The sequence below is a fragment of the Cherax quadricarinatus genome, chromosome 27, assembly GCF_038502225.1.
Source record: "Cherax quadricarinatus isolate ZL_2023a chromosome 27, ASM3850222v1, whole genome shotgun sequence".
In the NCBI taxonomy this organism is placed as follows: Eukaryota; Metazoa; Arthropoda; class Malacostraca; order Decapoda; family Parastacidae; genus Cherax; species Cherax quadricarinatus.
Genome location: NC_091318.1, coordinates 17,031,467 through 17,055,723, shown reverse-complemented (window position 1 = coordinate 17,055,723; position 24,257 = coordinate 17,031,467). Strand labels below are relative to the sequence as shown.

The 24,257-nt window shown below is 39.7% G+C and overlaps 1 protein-coding gene across 4 annotated transcripts in view; it reads right to left on the bottom strand.

Moving 5' to 3' along the window:
• The window catches only part of LOC128691203 (kelch domain-containing protein 2), an 88,951-nt gene that overhangs the window by 32,417 nt on the left and 32,277 nt on the right, over positions 1–24,257 (bottom strand). For 2 of the 4 annotated variants that reach the window (XM_070089048.1, XM_070089047.1), the window contains exons 7-8: positions 11,188–11,306; positions 4,267–4,427 (exon numbers count right to left, since the gene is read on the bottom strand). In XM_070089048.1, the coding sequence (XP_069945149.1) occupies positions 4,267–4,427; positions 11,188–11,306 (280 nt within the window). The remainder of the gene's footprint in view (positions 1–4,266; positions 4,428–11,187; positions 11,307–24,257) is intronic. The other 2 variants (XM_070089046.1, XM_070089049.1) reach the window with 1 other exon arrangement.

Sequence of the window (24,257 nt, the reverse complement as noted above, 5' to 3'; positions counted from 1 at the left end):
CCAGTACTCAAGGCCGGCTATATAAAAATAACCAGTTTCTCTGAATCCCTTTACTAAATATTACCCTGCCCACACTCCAACAGCTTGTCAGGTCCAAAACCATTCATCTCTCTTCACTCCTAACTAACACGCTCATGCATGCTTGCTGGAAGTCCACGCCCCTCGTCCACAAAACCTCCTTTACCCCCTCCCTCCAACCTTTTCGAAGACGATCCCTACCCCACCTTCCTTCCCCTACAGATTTATACGCTCTCCATGTTATTCTACTTTGATCCATTCTCTCTAAATGACCAAACCACCTCAACAACCCCTCTTCAGCCCTTTGACTAATACATTTATTAACTCCACACCTTCTCCTAATTTCCACACTCCAAATTTTCTGCATAATGTTTACACCACACATTGCCCTATGACAGGACATCTCCACTGCCTCCAACCGCCTCCTCGCTGCCGCGTTTACAACCCAAGCTTCACACCCATATAAGAGTGTTGGTACCACTATACTTTCATACATTCCCTTCTTTGCCTTCATAGATAACGTTTTCTGTCTCCACATAAACCTCAATGCACCACTCACATTTTTTCCTTCATCAATTCTATGGTTGACCTCATCCTTCATAAACCCATCTGCTGACAAGTCCCAAATATTTGAAAACATTCACTTCTTCCATACTCCTCTCTCCAATGTGATATCCAATTTTTCTTTATCTAAATCATTTGATACCTTCATCACCTTACTCTTATCTATGTTAACTTTCAACTTTCTATCTTTGCACACCCATCCAAACTCATCCACTAACCTTTGCAAGTTTTCTTTAGAATCTCCCATAAGCACAGTATCATCAGCAAAAAGTAACTGTGTCAATTCCCATTTTGTATTTGATTCCCCATAATTTTATCTCACCCCTCTCCCCAACACCCTAGCATTTACTTCTTTTACAACCCCCTCTATAAATATAGTAAACAACCATGGTGTCATTACACATCCCTGTTTGAGACCTACTTTTACCGGGAAGTAATCTCCCTCTCTTCTACACGCCCTAACCTGAGCCTCACTATCCTCATAAAAACTCTACAGCATTTAGTAACTTACTACCTATTCTATATACTTGCAACATCTGCCACATTGCTCCCCTATCCACTCTATCATATGCTTTTTCTAAATCCATAAATACAATGAAAACTTCCTTACCTTTATCTGAATACTTTTCACATATATGCTTCAATGTAAACACCTGATCTACACATCCTCTACCCACTCTAAAACCTCCCTGCTCATCTACAATCCTACTCTCTGTCTTACCTCTAATTCTTTCAATAATAACCCTACCGTACTGGTATACTCAGTAAACTACTACTACTTCTTCTTTCAACAAACCGGCTGTATCCCACCGAGGCAGGGTGGCCCAAAAAGAAAAACAAAAGTTTCTCTTTTCAAATTTAGTAATTTATACAGAAGGGGTTACTAGCCCCTTGCTCCAGGCATTTTAGTCGCCTCTTACAACACGCATGACTTACGGAGGAAGAATTCTGTTCCACTTCCCCATGGAGGACTCAGTAAACTTATTCCCCTATAATTTTTTGAATCTCTTTTGTCCCCCTTCCCTTTATATAAAGGAACTATACATGATCTCTGCCAATCCCTAGGTACCTTCTCCTCTTTCATACATTTATTAAACAAAAATACCAACCACTCCAACACTATATCCCCCTGCTTTTAACATTTCTGTCATGATCCTGTCAGTTCTGCTGCTTTACCCCCTTTCATTCTACATAATGCCTCATGCACTTCCCCCACACTCACATCCTGCTTTTCTTCATTCCTGAAAGATATTATACCTCCCTGGCCAGTGCATGAAATTACTGCCTCCCTTTCTTCATCAACATTTAAAAGTTCCTCAAAATATTCCCACCATCTACCCAATACCTGCAGCTCCCCATCTACTAACTCCTCTACTCTGTTTTTAACTGACAAATCCATCCATCCCCTAGGCTTTCTTAACTTGTTTATCTCAATCCAAAATGAAATGAAAGTGAATGTATTCAGATATTTGGGAGTAGACCTGTCAGCAGATTGGTTTATTAAAGAAGAAGTTAACCATAGAATTGATGAAGACAAAAATGTGAGTGGAGCATTGAGGTATCTGTGGAGACAAAAAGACATTATCCATGGAGGCAAAGAAGGGAATGTACAGGAGCACAGTGGTACCAACACTCTTATATGGGTGTGAAGCATGGGTTGTAAATGCTGCAACAAGGAGGAGGCTGGAAGCAGTGGAGATGTCATTTCTAAGGGCAATGTGTGGTGGAAATATTATGCAGAGAATTCGTAGTGTGGAAATTAGGAGGTGTGGAGTTACTAAAGGTATTATTCAGAGGGCTGAAGAGGGGTTGCTGAGGTGGTTTGGTCATTTAGAGAGGTGGAGCAAAATAGGATGAATGACCTGGAGGGTGTATAAATCTGTAGTGGAGGGGAGGAGGGGTAGGGGCCATCCTAGGAAAGGATGGAAGGAGGGGGTAAAAGAGGTTCTGTGTGCAAGGGGCTTGGACATGCAGCAGGCATGTGTGAGCATGTTAGATAGGTGTGAATGGAGATGAATGGTTTTTGAGAGTTGTTGGAGTGTGAGTAGGGTAATATTTTGTGAAGGGATTCAGGAAAACCAGTTAGCTGGATCTGAGCCCTGGAGGTGGGAAGAACAATGCCTGCACTTTAAAGGAGGGGTCTGGGATACTGGCTGTTTGGAGTGACATCTAAACTGTCGTATCTTAGTGCCTCTGCAAAGACGGTGATTATGTGTGAATAATGGTGAAAGTGTTTTTTTCTTTTTTGGGTCATGATGCCTTAGTGGGAAATGGTCAGTGCATTAAAAAAAAAATACTAAAGAAGAGATAAACATTCAAAAATACTTTCTTAAGTTTTTGAATGCATTCAGTGTCAGTTGTACATTTTACTAAGATACTTCAAATATTTAAATGATAAGAAAAAGTATTAATTCTTCAGTGACTATTCATTTATCACTAGTGAAACAAAAGATCATAATTCCCTAGCTTATGCATAAGATCAAATGTATGCAGGAGTGTGTCAAAGTGAATAGGAAGGTAAGAAAGAGAGGTGGGGGTAGAGCTGCTGTCCATCCCTGCACACTGCTCCATTCCTCCCACATCATATACTTAACCACAGCAGTGATGAAGTGGTGAGCATATATAATGTGAATAGGACAGTGAGACTTAAGAGAGGAAAACAGTCTGGCTGCTACCCACCCCCACAGATCTACATCATATACAGTACTGTATTGTAGCTCTGTTCTTCTTAACAAGCATGCATTAAATAAACAAAGTTAACACTGCTTGGGCAAATATTCTTACATAAAAAATAAATGAAATTAGATACAGAATATTATGGCTAGGGAACACATTACAGATTATAGCAGAGGTGCTTGTAGTAGAAAATGTTCTGAGTTCTGAACACTAAACTTACGAATGATTTTCAGGAACTCAATGAGTTTGTGAGATGGAAGCCTACTGTATATGACTTTGTTGTCACCCTAAATATTTTTTTCCCAGACTGTCCTCTTTACCCCAATATGTACTTCAGTATGAGAGTGGCCAGTTAGATGAATACATCTCCCCAGATATTGAAGTGTAGTGATACTGCTGCCTAAACTAGCAAAGAACATAGATTCAGCATCTCTCAACAGTGCCGTTTACAGCCGGTAATTCAAAAAACCCTTTTAACAGGAAATACTTTAAGTGAGGACATCTACCACAGTAGGGATTGACAAAGCCTCACTATGGGTGAAACATAAAATAAAGGTTTTTCTGCTTGAAATGTCTTTGAATTACCATGTGTCAGTTTATGCTACTGTGTCTATACCATTCAAAACACACCATAAAAAAGCTGGTTTAATTAAACTATAAGCCAAACACCCTCAGAATTTTAATGCATTTACTTTTAGTTAACTAAATGAAGTTTTAATTATATCATGGGTTTACTGAAAATTAAATTTTGACCACTTAAGTACTGTAAATTCACAGGTTTCTGCTCTTTTCCATAAGTATATATGTATATTATGTATTGAGCATGCTCATCATTCCAAGGTTAGTACAAACCTAGGGTAAGGAGTATAGTGGACTATAATTTATAGAGGTAGTAAATGGTGGAATAATCCTAAGGTTCAAAATTATCTAGCAAGTAAATAACCCAGCATTTGCACTAACTCTTAGCTTACCTTTCTGATTTCAGTGAATGATAGGAAACTAACATACCTTTGGCTGTGAATAATCAAGAAGATTGTTTTTAATTCCACCATAAAAAGTCACTTCACCAGGGAATCCAACAGCTGAAGTGTGCCAAAGTACAGGTCCTGCTTGCTCACTGGGTGACTGCTGCCATTTCCCATTTGTAACATCTAATACCCAGATGTCCTCTGTACCAAAAATTGTAACAAGCTAGTAATATACTCTACACTCATCACAAAATGAATAATATATTTTGAATACAAAGCAATAACACTAATTCACAGTAAAGGGAAGAAAAATTATTTGTTCTCTCATTTCTAATTCTACTGACAAAGGTTAAACACCATGTGGCTGTTGGGGTATTTCTTCATTTTTGCACTCTCTAATGATGACTTTTTTCACTACTTAGTCTCTGTACCTCTTTGTTATATATTCTTAATCCTAACTTCTGAACTTTTTTTATGATTTGTTTTACTTAAGCATCTGTGCCTTTTTTTGGGATGCAATGCTGACCGAAATATAATTTAAATTTGTAAGTATCATTACAGCTCAATTACACATCTTCCAACAAATTTATTTTTAGTGTAGGTACAAAATAATGTACAATAATAAACTGGATGGATGGTGGTACATACATACCTCCCTGGATGGTGGTACATACATACCTCCCTGGATGGTGGTACATACATACCTCCCTGGATGGTGGTACATACATACCTCCCTGGATGGTGATACATACATACCTTCCTGGATGGTGGTACATACATACCTCCCTGGATGGTGGTACATACATACCTTCCTGGATGGCAGTACATACATACCTCCCTGGATGTTGGTACATACATACCTCCCTGGATGGTGGTACATACATACCTCCCTGGATGGTGGTACATACATACCTTCCTGGATGGTGGTACATACATACCTCCCTGGATGGTGGTACATACATACCTCCCTGGATGGTGGTACATACATACCTTCCTGGATGGTGGTACATACATACCTCCCTGGATGGTGGTACATACATACCTCCCTGGATGGTGGTACATACATACCTCCCTGGATGGTGGTACATACATACCTCCCTGGATGGTGGTACATACATACCTCCCTGGATGGTGGTACATACATACCTTCCTGGATGGTGGTACATACATACCTTCCTGGATGGCAGTACATACATACCTACCTGGATGGTGGTACATACATACCTCCCTGGATGGTGGTACATACATACCTCCCTGGATGATGGTACATACATACCTCCCTGGATGGTGGTACATACATACCTCCCTGGATGGTGGTACATACATACCTCCCTGGATGGTGGTACATACATACCTCCCTGGATGGTGGTACATACATACCTCCCTGGATGGTGGTACATACATACCTCCCTGGAAGGTGGTACATACTCTCTGGATGGTGGCACATACATACCTCTCTGGATAGTGGTACATACATACCTCCATGGATGGTGGTACATACATACCTTTCTGGATGGTGGTACATACTCTCTTGATGGTGGTACAAACTCTCTGGACGGTAGTACATACATACCTCCCTGGATGGTGGTACATGCATACCTCCCTGGATGGTGGTACATGCATACCTCTCTGGATAGTGGTACATACGTACTTCCCTGGATGGTGGTACATATATACCTCCCTGGATGGTGGTATATACATACCTCCATGCATGGTGGTACATACATACCTCCCTGGATGGTGGTACATACCTCCCTGGATGACTTCTCTCTATCAACTTACTATCTGGCAATACTGTACATATTTGTAGTTGATTTTAATGGAAAATTTATTCCTGCAATGGTCTCCACTTTATGAGCACTTACTTAACAAGAAAATATTTGCATTAACAAATCTGTATAATGGATACATACTTTGGTTCACAGTACTAATTCTCAGAATGAAGTCTGTATGTTATATAACATCAGAGCATACTAATCCTGGAGGACTCAGTGAGAACTCTCTCTCTCTTATCACTACTTAAATTTTTCTTAAAAAAAAAAAAAAAAAAAAATACATTGCACACTGCATTAGTTTTACTTTATCTGCTTTTTTTTAGTTTCTATGTTAGGTTTTCATGCAGAACCTTACCAAAACCTTGTAGAAATAAAGGTAAATGCAGATAATAACCCATTAAACAATAATACATGGGAAAGAATGCAATATACAGTGGACCCTCAGGTAACGATGACATCGGATAGCAATAAAATCGGATAGCGATGCGTATTAGCGTAAAAATATTGGCTCGGCCAACGATGAAAAACATGGTTAAGGACATTCATCCCGAACGCGTCCACATGGCCTGGGCCAGCCGAGGCTGCCCAGCCACTATGTACAGCCAGTGTGCCAGGGTTTACAAGCCAGGGCGGACGATTCCACGCATACATGCGATACATTTTGTATTATTCCACTGTTTTTAGTGCTTGTGACTGCTAACTGGGCCCAAAGAAAGCTTCTAGCGCCAACCCTGTGGTAAAAAGGATGAGAAATACTATCGAACTGAAGAAAGAGATACAGTGGACCCCAGCATAACGATCACCTCCGAATGCGACCAATTATGTAAGTGTATTTATGTAAGTGCGTTTGTACGTGTATGTTTGGGGGTCTGAAATGGACTAATGTACTTCACAATATTCCTTATGGAAACAAATTCGGTCAGTACTGGCACCTGAACATACTTCTGGAGTGAAAAAATATCGTTAACCGGGGGTCCACTGTAATCGCAAAGTACAGAAGTGGAGTGAGTGCCTCTAAGGTGGCCGGGTTGTATAAGAAACCCCAATCAACCATCACTACTATCTTGGCCAACAGAAAGGCAATGAAGGAAGCTGTTGTTGCAAAAGGTGCAAGTATGCTTACAAAACAGAGATCATAAATACTCAACACTGTGGAGAGACTGTTATTGGTGTGGATCAACGACAAACAATTATCAGGAGATAATGTGTCTCAGTCAATAATGCATGAAAAGGCAAGGCAGTTGCATGCAGATCTCATTAAGAAAATGCCTGGAACTAGTGCTGATGTTAGTGATTTTAAGGCCAGCAAAGGTTCGTTTGATTATTATTATTATTATAACCAAAAAGAAGCGCTAAACCACAAGGGCTATACAGCTGCATAAAGGTTGGTCTGAGAGATTTAAGAATTGTAGAGGCATACACAGTGTGATAAGGCATGGCGAGGCTGCCAGTTGTGACCAAAAAGCGGCTGAAAAATATGTACAGGAATTCAAGGAGTACATTAAACCCCAACAAGTGTTTAATTGTGACGAAACAGGCCTGTTTTGGAAGAAAATGCCAAACAGGACCTACATTACACAGGAGGAAAAAGCACTGCCAGGACACAAGCCTATGAAAGACAGGCTAACTCTAATGTTTTGTAGTAATGCTAGTGGGGATTGCAAAGTGAAGCCTTTACTCGTGTATCATTCTGAAACTCCCAGTGTGTTCAAGAAAAACAGTGTTGTCAAAGCTAATGTGTGTGTGATGTGGAAGGCAAACAGTAAGCCATGGGTCACTAGAGACATTTTCCATGACTGGTTCTATCATGTGTTTGGCCCCACTGTGAAAAAATACCTCCTGGAAAATAAATTGGACCTCAAGTGCCTCCTGGTATTAGACAATGCTCCTGCTCATCCTCTAGACTTGCAAGAGCGAACTGCGGGGTAGTCGAGTTTTATTAAAGTAAAGTTTTTGCTTCCTAACACCACTCCTCTCCTCCAGCCCATGGACCAGCAGGTCATTTCAAATTTCAAAAAACTGTACACCAAAGCAATGTTTCAAAAGTGCTTTGAAGTAACCTCTGACACTGAATTGACCATAAGAGAGTTTTGGAAAGATCAGTTGCATAAACCTTATTGGTAAGGCTTGGGAGGGAGTGACTTGCAGGACTTTGAACTCTGCTTGGAGGAAATTGTGGCCACAATGTGTACAAGAGAGGGATTTTGAAGGGTTTGGGGCTAACCCTGAGGAGCCTATACCAGTTGTGGAATCTATTTTATCATTAGGGAAGTCCATGGGGTTGGAGGTTAGTGGCGAGGATGTGGAAGAGTTGGTGGAGGACGATGATGAAGAACTAACCACTGATGAGCTGCAAGAGTATCTGCAACAGCAAGAGACCACAGCTGAGGAAACTGCTTCAGAGGAGGGGAGAGAGAGATGGAGGAAGTTGCATTCTTCAATGATTAGGGACATTTGTACAATGTGGACAAAGGTGATAACCTTTATGGATGAACATCACCCTGACACAGCTACTGCAAGCCATGCTGGTGACTTTTACAATGACAATGTTGTGTCCCATTTTAGGGAAATCTTAAACGAACGCCAGAAACAGAGCTCTATGGACAGATTTTTGGTGCAACAGAGGTCCAGTGACTTGTCAAGTTGTTCCTAGTGGCATTAAAAAACAAAGAAGGGAAGTAACCCCAGAAAAGGACTTGCTACCTAAAGTCCTTATGGAAGGGGATGCCCCTTCCAAACAATAATACACCTCCATCATCTCCCCTCCTCCCATCTCATCACTCATCAATAAATTTTCAATAAAGGTAAGTGTCACATATTCTTCATGTAGTATTTATTCTCCATGTATTTATTCTTCATGTATTTATTCTTCATGTATCATTGTTTTCTGTGTACAAAATTGTATATTTCATGTGAAAAAAAAACTTTTTAATACTTTTGGGTGTCTGGAACGAATTAATTTTATTTCCACTATTTCTTATGGGGAAAATTAATTCGGCTAACGATAAAATCGGTTAAGGACAAGCTCTCTGGAATGGATTAAAATCGTTACCCAAGGGTCCACTGTAATAAGATTAACTGAGAAACAAAATGTAACATTAAAAGAATTAATAAAAGAAAATCAATATGGAAAAGCTAAAAATGCTTGTAACATTGAATTTTACCTATACTGCACATAGATAGATATGGAGGTTAGTGGCAGTTTGTCATGATAAATAAGAAAACTTTCTACTGATGTGGAGCTACAGTCATATGATCATATTATGACCACTCAGTTCAACTTAAGGTTATTTAACTAAAGCATTCATTCCAATGGCATATTATTCCACTCCATAAAATAATCAATAAAACTGTAAGAAATGGCAAAGATTAGATGACCTCATGCACAAGTGGAAATGAGTGGGCAGCAAAATTCTTATAATTGGTAATAAGATCATATGTACCAGCATGTGAGAAAAAACTTGAGTGAGAGGTGATGTGGGAGCTATCAAACTTTATCTAGTACTACTAGAAATACAGTGGACCCCCGGTTAACGATCACCTCCAAATGCGACCAATTATGTAAGTGTATTTATGTAAGTGCGTTTGTACGTGTATGTTTGGGGGTCTGAAATGGACTAATCTACTTCACAATATTCCTTATGGGAAAAAATTCGGTCAGTACTGGCACCTGAACATACTACTGGAATGAAAAAAGTTCGTTAACCGGGGGTCCACTGTATTAGCAACACATCTATCCTTCATTTAGTGCTGAAAGAAAAACACTGGTATAACACTTCACTTGAAGGATAATAGTACAATGTCAGGTCTCATTTTTTAAATAAAATTAGGATTTTTATTCAAAACACTGAACTAAGAGCAATGTGTAATGTGAATATTATGCAGAGAGTTTAGAGATTGGCTGTTTGGAATGACATCTAAACTGTTGTATCTGGGCACTTCTGCATAGACAATGATTATGATCATTTTTGGGTTACCTTGCCTTGGTGAGAGATGGCTGACGAGTTAAAAAAAAAAAAATCAGAGTGGAGAAATTAAAGACGTGGTGGGTTATGAAAGGTATAATTTAGAGGAAAGAGGAGTTGAGATTATTACAGAAACTCATTTTGAGAGAATGTGAGATAAGATGACCAAGGGAAGGTGGGAACTTGAAGTGGAAGGAAGGAGACTAGGGGTCATCCCAGGAAAGGTTGGAATGAGGGGGGAAAAGTGTGAAGAAGTGCTTGAGCATCCATCAAGTGGGTGTGAGCGAATTAGATTCGAGTGGAAATGAGTTATTTTTGCAAGTGTGAGTATGAGCAAGGTAACATTTATGAATGAAAACTGGCTAGCCGGACTTATGCTAAGTCCTGGGAGTGAGAAGTACTGAACAATGCCTGCACTCTGGAGGAAAGGTGTGAATGTTGCAGACTGGAGGATCATTTAAATTATGATAATAAATGATGGTGAATGTGATTCCTTTTCTGGGTCACCTCTACCTTGGGATAAGATAGCCAGACTGGAAAATAATATTTGATATCAGTAGTTATATGATATACAGAAGGGCCCTGCATACACAGCACCCACTTTTTGGTGTTCCACATTTTCATTGGCTTTCAATTAAGCCAGTGTTTATTATGTTTGATGCTTTTACCACTTTTCTGCCATCATCGCCGTTGTTGTACAACAGTTGCGTAAGGGAAGGACGACCCAGCACTGTATTTTAGCTAAGTATTGTATGTACTGCGTATTTTACTTTATCTGTTTTTGTATGCCTAGCTGTACTGAGCACTTAATATATGATAGTGTAAACACGTTATCAGGTGCTTTAGATGCATCTGATAATGAAAAAATGGCTCTTTTTCCACCCGCTGGTGATTTTTACTTATCATTTAGGGTCATGAGCCTAAGAACTGTACAAACAGGATCCTCCTGTACTGTATTATAATCTCAGAGCAATGTAAATTAAGAAAATTTTAATTATTATAAGAGAATTAAATATTTTAACACTGACAATACAGTAACATGCAGGGCAGTATTAGTTAAAAATAAAAACCATTCATAGAAAAGAGCAGATCAAAATTATACTGTACCTAAAAATATAATTAAAGTACTGAATATTCACATGATAAAATCAAAATTATAATGCAAAACCCACGTTCTTTATGAAATAAAATATTATCATCAACCAACTGGTATTTTCTTACTTAAAACTTGCTGAGTTGTATTGAAGCCACCATATATAACTGCTTTATTTTCTGATATAAAATTGAATGTATGCCAAGATCGACCCTCTGGTGTTTCTTGAATTGCACTCTCCGTCAAACTAGAAAGGAAGAGCAAGTAACATAGTTATCCTTACAATAGATAAATGCATGACAAATTTATACTCAAATACAACTAGGGTAGATACTGGTCAGTCACTATGAAGTTAGAGGAAGTATTGCTGTCCCTTTGACCTAGCAATATTTTTGTTATAAGAGATGATTTCTATATTTTTTGCATGAAGTGCTAAACCCTCAGGGATCACACAGAGCCCAAGGAATGGGTGGCAATCAGATTTGATCAATGGAAGAGGAGGGTATTATAAATTCCTTAGAATCAAGAGCCCTTCACTAGCACCAAGGATCCTTCCATAAAAGCTGTTATAATTTGTTATCTTTTATCTGTAAGTGACTCTAGGGATTATCTTCCCCTCAGACCAGTCCTTTTAGGATAGAAATAAAACTTTCAGAATTGAGAAGTATTATGAAGCACATATGAAAGGTACATCTCTTACAAGGTAGTAGGTTGGTCGACGGCAACCATTCAGGAAGGTACTACCGTCCTACCGAGTGTAAAAAGGAAGCTTATATTTGTTTTACATGATGGTAGGATTGCTGGTGTCTTTTTTCTGTTTCATAAACATGCAAAATTTCAGGTATGTCTTGCTACTTCTACTTACACTTACATCACACTACACATACAAGTACACGTTTATGTATATACACTCATCTGAGTTTTCTTTGATTTTATCTTTATAGTTCTTGTTCTTATTACTTTTCCTTTCATATCCATGGGGAAGTGGAATAAGAATCTTTCCTTCGTAAACCATGCATGTTGTAACAGCCAACTAAAATGCCGGGAACATTGGGCTAGTAACCCCTTTTCCCGTGTAGCCTACTAAAAAACAAAAGAAGAAAACCGTCAAAGTGGGATGTCTGAATGTGCGTGGATGTTGTGTGAATGATAAGAAAGAGATGACTGTGGATGTTATGAATGAGAAGAAGCTGGATGTCCTGGCTTGAAGTGAAACAAAGCTGAAGGGGGTGGGAGAGTTTCACTAGGGAGAAATAAATGGGATTAGGTCAGGGGTTTCAAATAGAGTTAGAGCTAAAGAAGAAGTAGCAATAATGTTGAAGGATAAGTTATGGCAGGAAAAGAGGGAATATAAATGCATAAATTCAAGGATTATGTGGAGTAAAATAAGGGCTGGATGTGAAAAGTGGGTTATAGTAAGCATTTATGCACCTGGAGAAGAGAGAAGTGTAGAGGAGAGAAAGAGATTTTGGGAAATGTTGAGTTAGTGTGTGGGGAGTTTTGAACCAAGTGAGAGAGTACAGTATTTGTGGTTGGGGATCTCAATGCTAAAGTGGGTAAAAATGTTATGGAGGGAGTAGAAGGTAAATCTGGGGTGCCAGGGGTAAATGAAAATGGGGAGCCTTTAATTGAGCTATGTGTAGAAAGAGGTTTGGTAATAAGTAATACATATTTTATAAAAAAGAGGATAAATAAGTATACAAGGTATGATATAGCATGTAATGAAAGTAGTTTGTTAGATTATGTATAGGTGGATAAAAGGTTGACGGGTAGGCTTCAGGATGTACATGTTTATAGAGGGGCAACTGATGTATTGGTTCATTATTTAGTTGTAGCTACAGTTAGAGTAAGAGGCAGATGGGACAAAAGGAAAATGTCAACAGCAAGTAAGAGGGAGGTGAAAGTGTATAAACTAAGGGAGGAGGAAGTTAAGGTGAGATATAAGCAACTATTGGAAGAGAGGTGGGCTAATGCAAAGATGAGTAGTGGGGGGGGGGGGGGGGGGTTGAAGAGGGTTGGAATTGTTTTAAAGATGCAGTACATGTATTAGAATGTGGGGCAGAAGTTCGTGGCTCCAGGAGAGTGGGTGCAGGAGGAAAGAGGAGTGACTGGTGGAATGATGAAGTAAAGGGTATGACAAAAGAGAAAAAGATAGCTTATGAGAGATTTTTATAAAGCAGAAGTGTTATAAGAAGAGTAGAGTATATGGAGAGAAAGAGAAAGGTGAAGAGAGTGCAAAAGGAGAGCAGATAGAGTAGGAGAGGCACTGTCTTACCTGGAGTTTACCTGGAGAGAGTTCCGAGGGTCAACGCCCCCGCGGCCCGGTCTGTGACCAGGCCTCCTGGTGGATCAGAGCCTGATCAACCAGGCTGTTACTGCTGGCTGCACGCAAACCAACGTACGAGCCACAGCCCGGCTGATCAGGAACCGACTTTAGGTGCTTGTCCAGTGCCAGCTTGAAGACTGCCAGGGGTCTGTTGGTAATCCCCCTTATGTATGCTGGGAGGCAGTTGAACAGTCTCGGGCCCCTGACACTTATTGTATGGTCTCTTAACGTGCTAGTGACACCCCTGCTTTTCATTGGGGGGATGTTGCATCGTCTGCCAAGTCTTTTGCTTTCGTAGTGAGTGATTTTCGAGTGCAAGTTCGGTACTAGTCCCTCTAGGATTTTCCAGGTGTATATAATCATGTATCTCTCCCGCCTGCGTTCCAGGGAATACAGGTTCAGGAACCTCAAGCGCTCCCAGTAATTGAGGTGTTTTATCTCCATTATGCGCGCCGTGAAGGTTCTCTGTACATTTTCTAGGTCAGCAATTTCACCTGCCTTGAAAGGTGCTGTTAGTGTGCAGCAATATTCCAGCCTAGATAGAACAAGTGACCTGAAGAGTGTCATCATGGGCTTGGCATCCCTCGTTTTGAAGGTTCTCATTATCCATCCTGTCATTTTTCTAGCAGATGCAATCGATACAATGTTATGGTCCTTGAAGGTGAGGTCCTCCGGCATGATCACTCCCAGGTCTTTGACGTTGGTGTTTTGCTCTATTTTGTGGCCAGAATTTGTTTTGTACTCTGATGAAGATTTAATTTCCTCGTGTTTACCATATCTGAGTAATTGAAATTTATCATCGTTGAACTTCATATTGTTTTCTGCAGCCCACTGAAAGATTTGGTTGATGTCCGCCTGGAGCTTTGCAGTGTCTGCAACGGAAGACACTGTCATGCAGATTCGGGTGTCATCTGCAAAGGAAGACACGGTGCTGTGGCTGACATCCTTGTTTATGTCAGATATGAGGATGAGGAACAAGATGGGAGCGAGTACTGTGCCTTGTGGAACAGAGCTTTTCACCGTGCCTGCCTCGGACTTTACTCTGTTGACTACTACTCTGTGTTTCTGTCAAGAAATTTTGAGGAAAATAAGAAAAATATTTAGTGAGATAAACAAGTTAAGAAAGTCTAGGGAATGAATAGATTTTTTTTTTTTTAACAAGTCGGCCGTCTCTCACCGAGGCAGGGTGACCCAAAAAGAAAGAAAATCCCCAAAAAGAAAATACTTTCACCATCATTCAACACTTTCACCTCACTCACACATAATCACTGTTTTTGCAGAGGTGCTCAGAACACAACAGTTTAGAAGCATATACGTATGAAGATACACAACATATCCCTCCAAACTGCTAATATCCCAAAACCCCTCCTTTAGAGTGCGGGCACTGTACTTCCCATTTCCAGGACTCAAGTCCGGCTATATAAAAATAACTGGTTTCCCTGAATCCCTTCACTAACTATTACCCTGCTCACACTCCAACAGCTCGTCAGGTCCCATATACCATTCATCTCCATTCCCTCCTATTGAACACGCTCATGCACGCTGCTGGAAGTCCAAGCCCCTCGCCCACAAAACCTCCCTTAAACCTTCCTTCCAACCTTTTCGAGGACAACCCCTACCCCGCCTTATTTCTCCTACAGATTTAAATGCTCTCCATGTCATTCTACTTTGATCCATTCTCTCTAAATGACCAAACCACCTCAACAACCCCTCTTCAGCCTTCTGACTAATACTTTTATTACTCCACACCTTCTCCTAATTTCCACACTCTGAATTTTCTACATAATATTTACACCACACATTGCCCTTAGACAGGACATCTCCACTGCCTCCAACCACCTCCTCACTGCTGCATTCACAACCCAAGCTTCACACCCATATAAGAGAGTTTGTACTACTATACTTTCATACATTCCCTTCTTTGCCTCCAGAGATAATGTTTTTTGACTCCACATATACCTCAATGCACTACTCACCTTTTTTCCCTCATCAAATCTATGATTAACCTCTTCCTTCATAAATCCATCCGCCGGCATGTCAACTCCCAAGTATCTGAAAACATTCACTTCTTCCATACTACTCCTCCCCAATTTGATATCCAATTTTTCTTTATCTAAATCATTTGATACCCTCATCACCTTACTCTTATCTATGTTCACTTTCAACTTTCTACCTTTACACACTCCCAAACTCATCCACTAACCTTTGCAACTTTTCTTTAGAATCTCCCATAAGCACAGTATCATCAGCAAAAAGTAACTGTGTCAATTCCCATTTTGTATTTGATTCCCCATAATTTAATCCCACCCCTCCCCCGAACACCCTAGCATTTACTTCTTTTACAACCCCATCTATAAATATATTAAAAAACCATGGTGACATTACACATCCCTGTCTAAGACCTACTTTTACCGGGAAGTAGTCTCCCTTTCTTCTACACACCCTAACCTGAGCCTCACTATCCTCATAAAAACTCTTTACAGCATTTAGTAACTTACCACCTATATCATACACTTGCAGCATCTGCCACATTGCTCCCCTACCCACTCTATCATATGCCTTTTCTAAATCCATAAATGCAATAAAAACTTCCCTACCTTTATCTAAATACTGTTCACATATATGCTTCAATGTAAACACTTGATCTACACATCCCCTACCCACTCTGAAACCTCATTGCTCATCCGCAATCCTACATTCTGTCTTACCTCTAATTCTTTCAATAATAACTCTACCGTACACTTTTCCTGGTATACTCAGTAAACTTATTCCTCTATAATTTGTACAATCTCTTTATATAAAGGGACTATACATGCTCTCCACCAATCCCTAGGTACCTTTCTCTCTTTCATACATTTATTAAACAAAAGTACCAACCACTCCAACACAATATCCCCCCTGCTTTTAACATTTCTGTCATGATTCCATCAGTTCCAGCTGCTTTACCCCCTATCATTCTACGTAATGCCTCACGTACCTCCCCCACACTTACATTCCGCTCTTCTTCACTCCTGAAAGATGGTATACCTCCTTGGCCAGTGCATGAAATTACCACCTCCCTTTCTTCCTCAACATTTAAAAGTTCCTCAAAATATTCTCGCCATCCACCTAATACCTCCCTCTCCCCATCTACTAACTCCCCTACTCTGTTTTTAACTGACAAATCCATACGTTCCCTAGGCTTTCTTAACTTGTTTAACTCACTCCAAAATTTTTTATTATTTTCATTAAAATTTCTTGACAGTGCCTCTCCCACTCTATCATCTGCTCTCCTTTTACACTCTCTCACCACTCTCTTCACCTTTCTTTTACTCTCCATATACTCTGCTCTTCTTATAACACTTCTGGTTTGTAAAAACCTCTCATAAGCTAACTTTTTCTCTTTTATCACACCCTTTACTTCATCATTCCACCAATCACTCCTCTTTCCTCCTGCCCACACCCTCCTATAACCACAAACTTCTGTCCCACAATCTAATACTGCATTTTTAAAACTCATCCAACCCTCTTCAACCCCCCCCCCCCCCACTACTCATCTTTGCACTAGCCCACCTTTCTGCCAATAGTCGATTATATCTCACCTGAACTTCCTCCTCCCTTAGTTTATACACTTTCACTTCCCTCCTACTTGTTGTTGCCACCTTCCTCTTGTCCCATCTACCTCTTACTCTAACTGTAGCTACAACTAAATAATGATCCAATATATCAGTTGCCCCTCTATAAACATGTACATCCTGGAGCCTACCCATTAACCTTTTATCCACCAATACATAATCTAACAAACTACTTTCATTACGTGTTACATCATACCTTATATATTTATCCTCTTTTTCATAAAATATGTATTACTTATTACCAAATCTCTTTCTACACATAGCTCAATTAAAGGCTCCCCATTTATATTTACCCCTGGCACCCCAAATTTATCTACTACTCCCTCCACAACATTTTTACCCACTTTAGCATTGAAATCCCCAACCACAAGTACTCTCACACTTGGTTCAAAACTCCCTATGCATTCACTCAACATTTCCCAAAATCTCTCTCTCTCCTCTACACTTCTCTCTTCTCCAGGTGCATATACACTTACTATAACCCACTTTTCACATCCAAACTTTATTTTACTCCACATAATCCTTGAATTAATACATTTATAGTCCCTCTTTTCCTGCCATATCTTATCCTTCAACATTATTGCTACTCCTTCTTTAGCTCTAACTCTATTTGAAACCCCTGACCTAATCCCATTTATTCCTCTCCAATGAAACTCTCCCACCCCCTTCAGCTTTGTTTCACTTAAAGCCAGGACATCCAGCTTCTTCTCGTTCATAACATCCACAATCATCTCTTTCTTATCATTTGCACAACATCCATGCACACTCAGACTTCCCACTTTGACAATTTTCTTCTTATTCTTTTTAGTAATCTTTACAGGAAAAGGGGTTACTAGCCCATTGTTCCCAGCATGAATAGATTTGTCAGTTAACCCTTTGAGGGTCAACAGGCCCTCTCTGAGACTTGTTCTCAGGGTCAGCCAAATTTAAAAAAAAAAAAAATTATTTTTTCTTATGGAAAGATAAGAGAATCTTTTCCCGATCATAATGACACCAAAAGTATGAAATTTGATGGAAAACTTACGGAATTATGCTCTCGCAAAGTTAGCAGTCTCGACGATGTTTACGCATTGGCGATTTTGCCCACTTTGAGCCCTATTTTCGGCCAATTCCAGTGTACTAGTCGACAAAAATCATAACTAGTTCTCTAGAACTCCATTTTTTTCTATTGAATGAGTACAAGAAACCACCCATTTACTGATTTCAATTATCCAATAAAGTGGTTCAGAATTTAGCAATTTTGCCAATTTCACACAAATTTCAAAAGATGCCAATTTCCAAATAGGGTCCAGAATAAACAAGAAAGACATTCCTGGCACTAAAATAACATTTCCTCTATCTGTCAGTCACATACCCAGGCCCCTCTTATATTTCTTTGGCGTTCCACTTTCAATTTTTATTCTTACAAAAAATAGAAGATTTACTGTTATGCAGACTGCTGCATTAGTGTAGAAATGGTATAAATAATATCAGCACACTTGTGAAAGAATATTAGACTCACCAGTTGACGTGTATTGGATGCTTGGCATGATTTGTTTACTTTTGAACTTTGGTAAAAATCGAACATTTCTGCTACTTTGAGCTCAATTTCAAGGTACTTTTCATTGTAAAACCAGTCAAAATCATCGCCATTTCTGTAATATGTCTTCCATTCTATAAAACGAGACCAAGAAAACTAGAATACAACAATAAATACCATACGAAAATACAGTGCAAAGTCGCTGTTTTATTCCCAAAACACGGTCAAAGTTTTTTTTTCCTCATTATGCACTGTATGCTGCAGGATTTTTTTTATACTGCGCACACTGACCACATAGACCCATTCTTTCGTATGTATGCCTACCAGCTTTCTCCCACTAGATTTGAGGGCGCTAGAATTTAGGCGTACTAGTATGTCAAAAACCCTGGGTCTTAAGCCGTACTAGTACGGCGAAAACCCCCAAAGGGTTAAAAACAGAGGAAGGGAGTTAGTAGATGGGGAGCTGGAGGTATTGGGTAGATGGCGGGAATATTTTGAGGAACTTTTAAATGTCGATGAAGAAAGGGAGGCGACAATTTCATGCACTGGCCAGGGAGGCATAACATCTTTCAGGAGTGAAGAAAAGCAGGATGTGAGTGTGGAGGAGGTGCGTGAGGCATTATGTAGAATGAAAGGGGGTAAAGCAGCTGGAACTGATGGGATCATGACAGAAATGTTAAAAGCAGGGGTACATGTAGTGTTGGAGTGGTTGGTATTTTTGTTTAATAAATGTATGAAACAGGGGAAGGTACCTAGGGATCGGCAGAGAGCATGAATAGTTCCTTTATATAAGGGGAAGGTGGAAAAAAGATTAAAAAAAATGATAGGGGAATAAGTTTCCTGAGTATACAAGAAAAGTGTATGGTAGGGTTATTACTGAAAGAATTAAGAGGCAAGACAGAGTAGGATTGCGGATGAGCAAAGATGCTTTAGAGTGGGTAGGGGATGAGTAGCTCAAGTGTTTACATTGAAGCATATATGTGAACAGTATTTAGATAAAGGTAAGGAAGTTTTCATTGCATTTATGGATTTAGAAAAGGCATTTGATAGAGTGGATAGGCGAGCAATGTGGCAGATGTTGCAAGTATATGGAATAAGGTAGTAAGTTACTAAATGCCGTAAAGTTTTTATGAAGATAGTGAGGCTCAGGTTAGGGTGTGTAGAAGAGAGGGAGATTACTTCCTGATAAAAGTAGGTCTTAGACAGGGATGTGTAATGTCACCATGGTTGTTTAATATATTTTTAGATAGGTTGTAAAAGAAGTAAATGCTAGGGTGTTAGGGAGAGGGATGGAATTAAATTAAGGGGAATCAAATACAAAATAGGAGTTGACACAGTTACTTTTTGCTGATGATACTGTGCTTATGGGAGATTCTAAAGAAAAATTGCAAAGGTTAGTAAACAACTTTGGGAGGGTGTGAAAGGTAGAAAGTTGAAAGTGAACATAGATAAGAGTAAGGTGATGAGGGTATCAAATGATTTAGATAAAGAAAAATTGGATATCACATTGGAGAGAGGGAGTATGGAAGAAGTGAACATTTTCAGATATTTGGGAGTTGACTTGTCAGCAGATGGGTTTATGATGGATGAGGTTAACCACAGAATTGATGAAGGAAAAAAGATTAGTGGTGCATTGAGATATATGTGGAGACAAAAAATGTTATCTATGGAGGCAAAGAAGGGAATGTATGAAAGTACAGTAGTACCAACACTCTCATATGGGTGTGAAGCTTGGGTTGCAAATGCTGCAGTGAGGAGGTGGCTGGAGGCAGTGAAGATGTCCTGTCTAAGGGCAATGTGCAGTGTAAATATTATGCAGAGAATTTGGTGTGGAAATTAGGAGGTGTGGACTTACTAAAAGTATCAGTCAGAGGGATGAAGAGGGGTTGTTGAGGTTTGGTCATTTAGAGAGAACTGATCAAAATAGAATGACTTGGAGAGCGTATAAACCTGTAAGGGAAGGAATGCGGGGTAGGGGTCGTCCTAGAAAAGATTGGGGGGAGGGGGTAAAGGCGGTTTTGTGGGTGAGGGGGCTTGGACTTCCAGCAAGCATGTGTGAGCGTGTTAGATAGGAGTGAATGGAGATGAATGGTTTTTGGGACCTGATGAGCTGTTGGAGTGTGAGCAGGCTAATATTTAGTGAAGGGATTCAGGGAAACCAATTATTTTTATTTAGTCGGACTTGAGTACTAGAAATGGGAAGTACAATGCTTGCACTTTAAAGAAGGGGTTTGGAATATTGGCAGTTTGGAGGGGTATGTTATAAATCTTTATATATGCTTCTAAACTGTTGTATCTGGTCACCTCTGCAAAGACAGTGATTATGTGCAAGTGAGGTGAAAGTATTGAATGATGATTTAAGTACTTTCATTTTGGGGATTTTCTTTCTTTTTGGGTCACCCTGCCTTGGTGGGAGACGGCTGATTTGTTGAAAAAATAAAAAATGTATGGTGAATGAAAGTATAATTTTGTAAGATTTATTAGGTATTTGTCATCTTGACTGGTCATGAGACGAAGAAAATATCAGTAATCCCACCATAAAAATTTTTTACATGTTGCCACTTCATTAGTCAGTAGTACTGCATCGCCTTAGATTATTGCTATCTACCAAACACTACCTCCCTCACAGCTAGTTGTAGTTTTTCTCCAGTTTAATTAATAAAAGTAACATTCTCAGGGCCCACAACTCCACTTCATGAGCACAACTGCTACACTACAGTACTGGAAGTGTTAAATGTCTTCAATTATGTAGGTACAGTAGACCCTCGATAGTGCAGGCATGAAGTTCCTGAAAATTGGCACTTTTTTCAAATTAGCATTATTCAGAATAACATATAGGAATAATATCAGGTTACAGTCCTAAGTCCTATGAGATTAAATAGGCCAGAAAGTCAAAAAGAATCAAATTTACCTTACCTTAAACTCTGATGCTTCTTGATATGTGTGTGAATACGGTAAATAGAGCCCTGTACAATGACTGTACAAACATGTGGCAGGCAGTATCAGTTACAGCCATCACTACCTACCACCATTATCTATAATTTCTAAGGCCAGTGTAGCATGTATGTATTCTTTCCCTAGATCCCCCCAAGGAAGGTGCCTTGCTGCCAGTGAGGAGCTCCTGATCCAAGAAGCTAGACCTATCCTCCTTTCCTTGAACTGAACCTGAATATTTCCCATTACCCAGGCACTACATAATTATAACAGGTTTAGTGCTCTCTGGTGATTAGAATAAAAACCTTCAATTACACATTTGCCGCTATGTATGATATAATCTATGTAACTGTATTTGTGTATACAGTGGACCCCCGGTTTACGATCAGCTCCCAATGCGACCAATTATGTAAGTGTATTTATGTAAGTGCGTTTGTATGTATATGTTTGGGGGTCTGAAATGGACTAATCTAATTCACAATATTCCTTATGGGAACAAATTCGGTCAGTACTGGCACCTGAACATACTTCTGGAATGAAATAATATCATAAACCAGGGGTCCACTGTACTTGAATAAACTTACTTACTAACAGAAAATGGGCAGAGCATTCCATCCAGAAAAAATGGACAGGACTCAATATGGTACCAGTGTGAGAGCCTTTAAAATCCACAACCACTAAATGCACCTTAGTTAAGATCAAAACATCAATTCACAATTTTCTCATTTAAAATAGATTAAAAAGTGACAAGAAAGAATTTTATTTCTCCTTCAATTTCTTGTTCCTCTTGCTTGTTGCTAAAGAAATGCCGGGCAGCAGCAACCTCCAAGCTCCGTACTTTTCTCCAACTATCAGAGCCACCAATGCTCCTATGATGACCTAGTTACAAGCAAAACTGCACTACCCAACGTAGCACCCAGAATGACCAAAGATTACCAACAGTGAAACCTACAAAACAAAAATATTAGAGATCAAAGGAAGACTGCCCACAAACCGAAAGCAACACCCCGCTGCCAGCCGAACAACGTAACCCTAAGCTTTGTATAACTACAACTTCTTCTTAACTACAACAATTCCTGTAGTATTATGAGGTGCAATCTAAGAGGAAACAGCACCTAGGCCAGCAAGAAAACACCAAAAAATCAACTATTCAACAAGTGTAGCCAGGAGGACGCCGGCCCAGCAACCACCCCACTCACCACCGCTCAAGGCGACACCACAACAATAACAACAAACATGGCTGCCACCAGCCCATCCTCCCCTCTCTTCCCCGGATTCAACCTACCAAGTAGTCTCTCAGGTATGACCAACGATCCAGATACCCTAAAGACATGCATCTCCACCTTAGTTATTGAAAATATGAATCTTCGAGAGACACTTACAAAACAAGACACCAGGATGACACAACTCGAGAACAAAATCCTCAAGTCTTGAACAAAAGTTATCAACACCAGGAATGACTAACTGTGACAAGACCATCCAAACAGTCATAGATAGCCATACCCAACAAATAATATCTCTTAATACAAAGGTTGAAGAAGCAGTAAAAGAATGGAAGAACAACTTAGATAACCAGTTCAGTGACTACTTTGCTCTCCAAGAAGATAAAACTGAACAAGATAAACTATCGGACGCAGTAATAGTTAACAGTCCACTTTTTCCCAGTGATATGAACCAAACAAACAGTAAAGAAATTACTCTGCAGATCATAAAGGACCAAACAAGTGTTATTGTACCAGAGTCAGAAATAAAAGAAGCCAGGTTACTAGGATCCCATGGTAGAAAAAGTGTTATGCTTAGATTCCACTCACATGACAGGAAAAAAGACTTAATTATTGCATCTATTAACCCTTATACTGTTTTGGTCGTATATATACTGTTTTGGTCGTATATAGTAGGTAGTAGGTTGGTAGACAGCAACCACCCAGGGAAGTACTACCGTCCTGCCAGATGACTGTGAAACAGAAACCTGTAACTGTTTTGCATGATGGTAGGATTGCTGGTTTCTTTTTCTGTCTCATAAACATGCTAGATAACAGGGATATCTTGCTACTCCTACTTACACTTTGGTCACACTTCACAGACACGCACATGCATATATATATACATACATCTAGGTTTTTCTCCTTTTCTAAATAGCTCTTGTTCCTCTTTATTTCTTCTATTGTCCATGGGGAAGTGGAAAAGAATCTTTCCTCCGTAAGCCATGCGTGTCGTATGAGGCGACTAAAATGCCGGGAGCAATGGGCTAGTAACCCCTTCTCCTGTAGACATTTAATAAAAAAGAGAAGAAGAAAAACTTTATAAAACTGGGATGCTTAAATGTGCATGGATGTAGTGCGGATGACAAGAAACAGATGATTGCTGATGTTATGAATGAAAAGAAGTTGGATGTCCTGGCCCTAAGCAAAACAAAGCCGAAGGGGGTAGGGGAGTTTCGGTGGGGGGAAATAAATGGGATTAAATCTGGAGTATCTGAGAGACTTAGAGCAAAGGAAGGGGTAGCAGTAATGTTGAATGATCAGTTATGGAAGGAGAAAAGAGAATATGAATGTGTAAATTCAAGAATTATGTGGATTAAAGTAAAGGTTGGATGCGAGAAGTGGGTCATAATAAGCGTGTATGCACCTGGAGAAGAGAGGAATGCAGAGGAGAGAGAGAGATTTTGGGAGATGTTAAGTAAATGTATAGGAGCCTTTGAACCAAGTGAGAGAGTAATTGTGGTAGGGGACCTGAATGCTAAAGTAGGAGAAACTTTTAGAGAGGGTGTGGTAGGTAAGTTTGGGGTGCCAGGTGTAAATGATA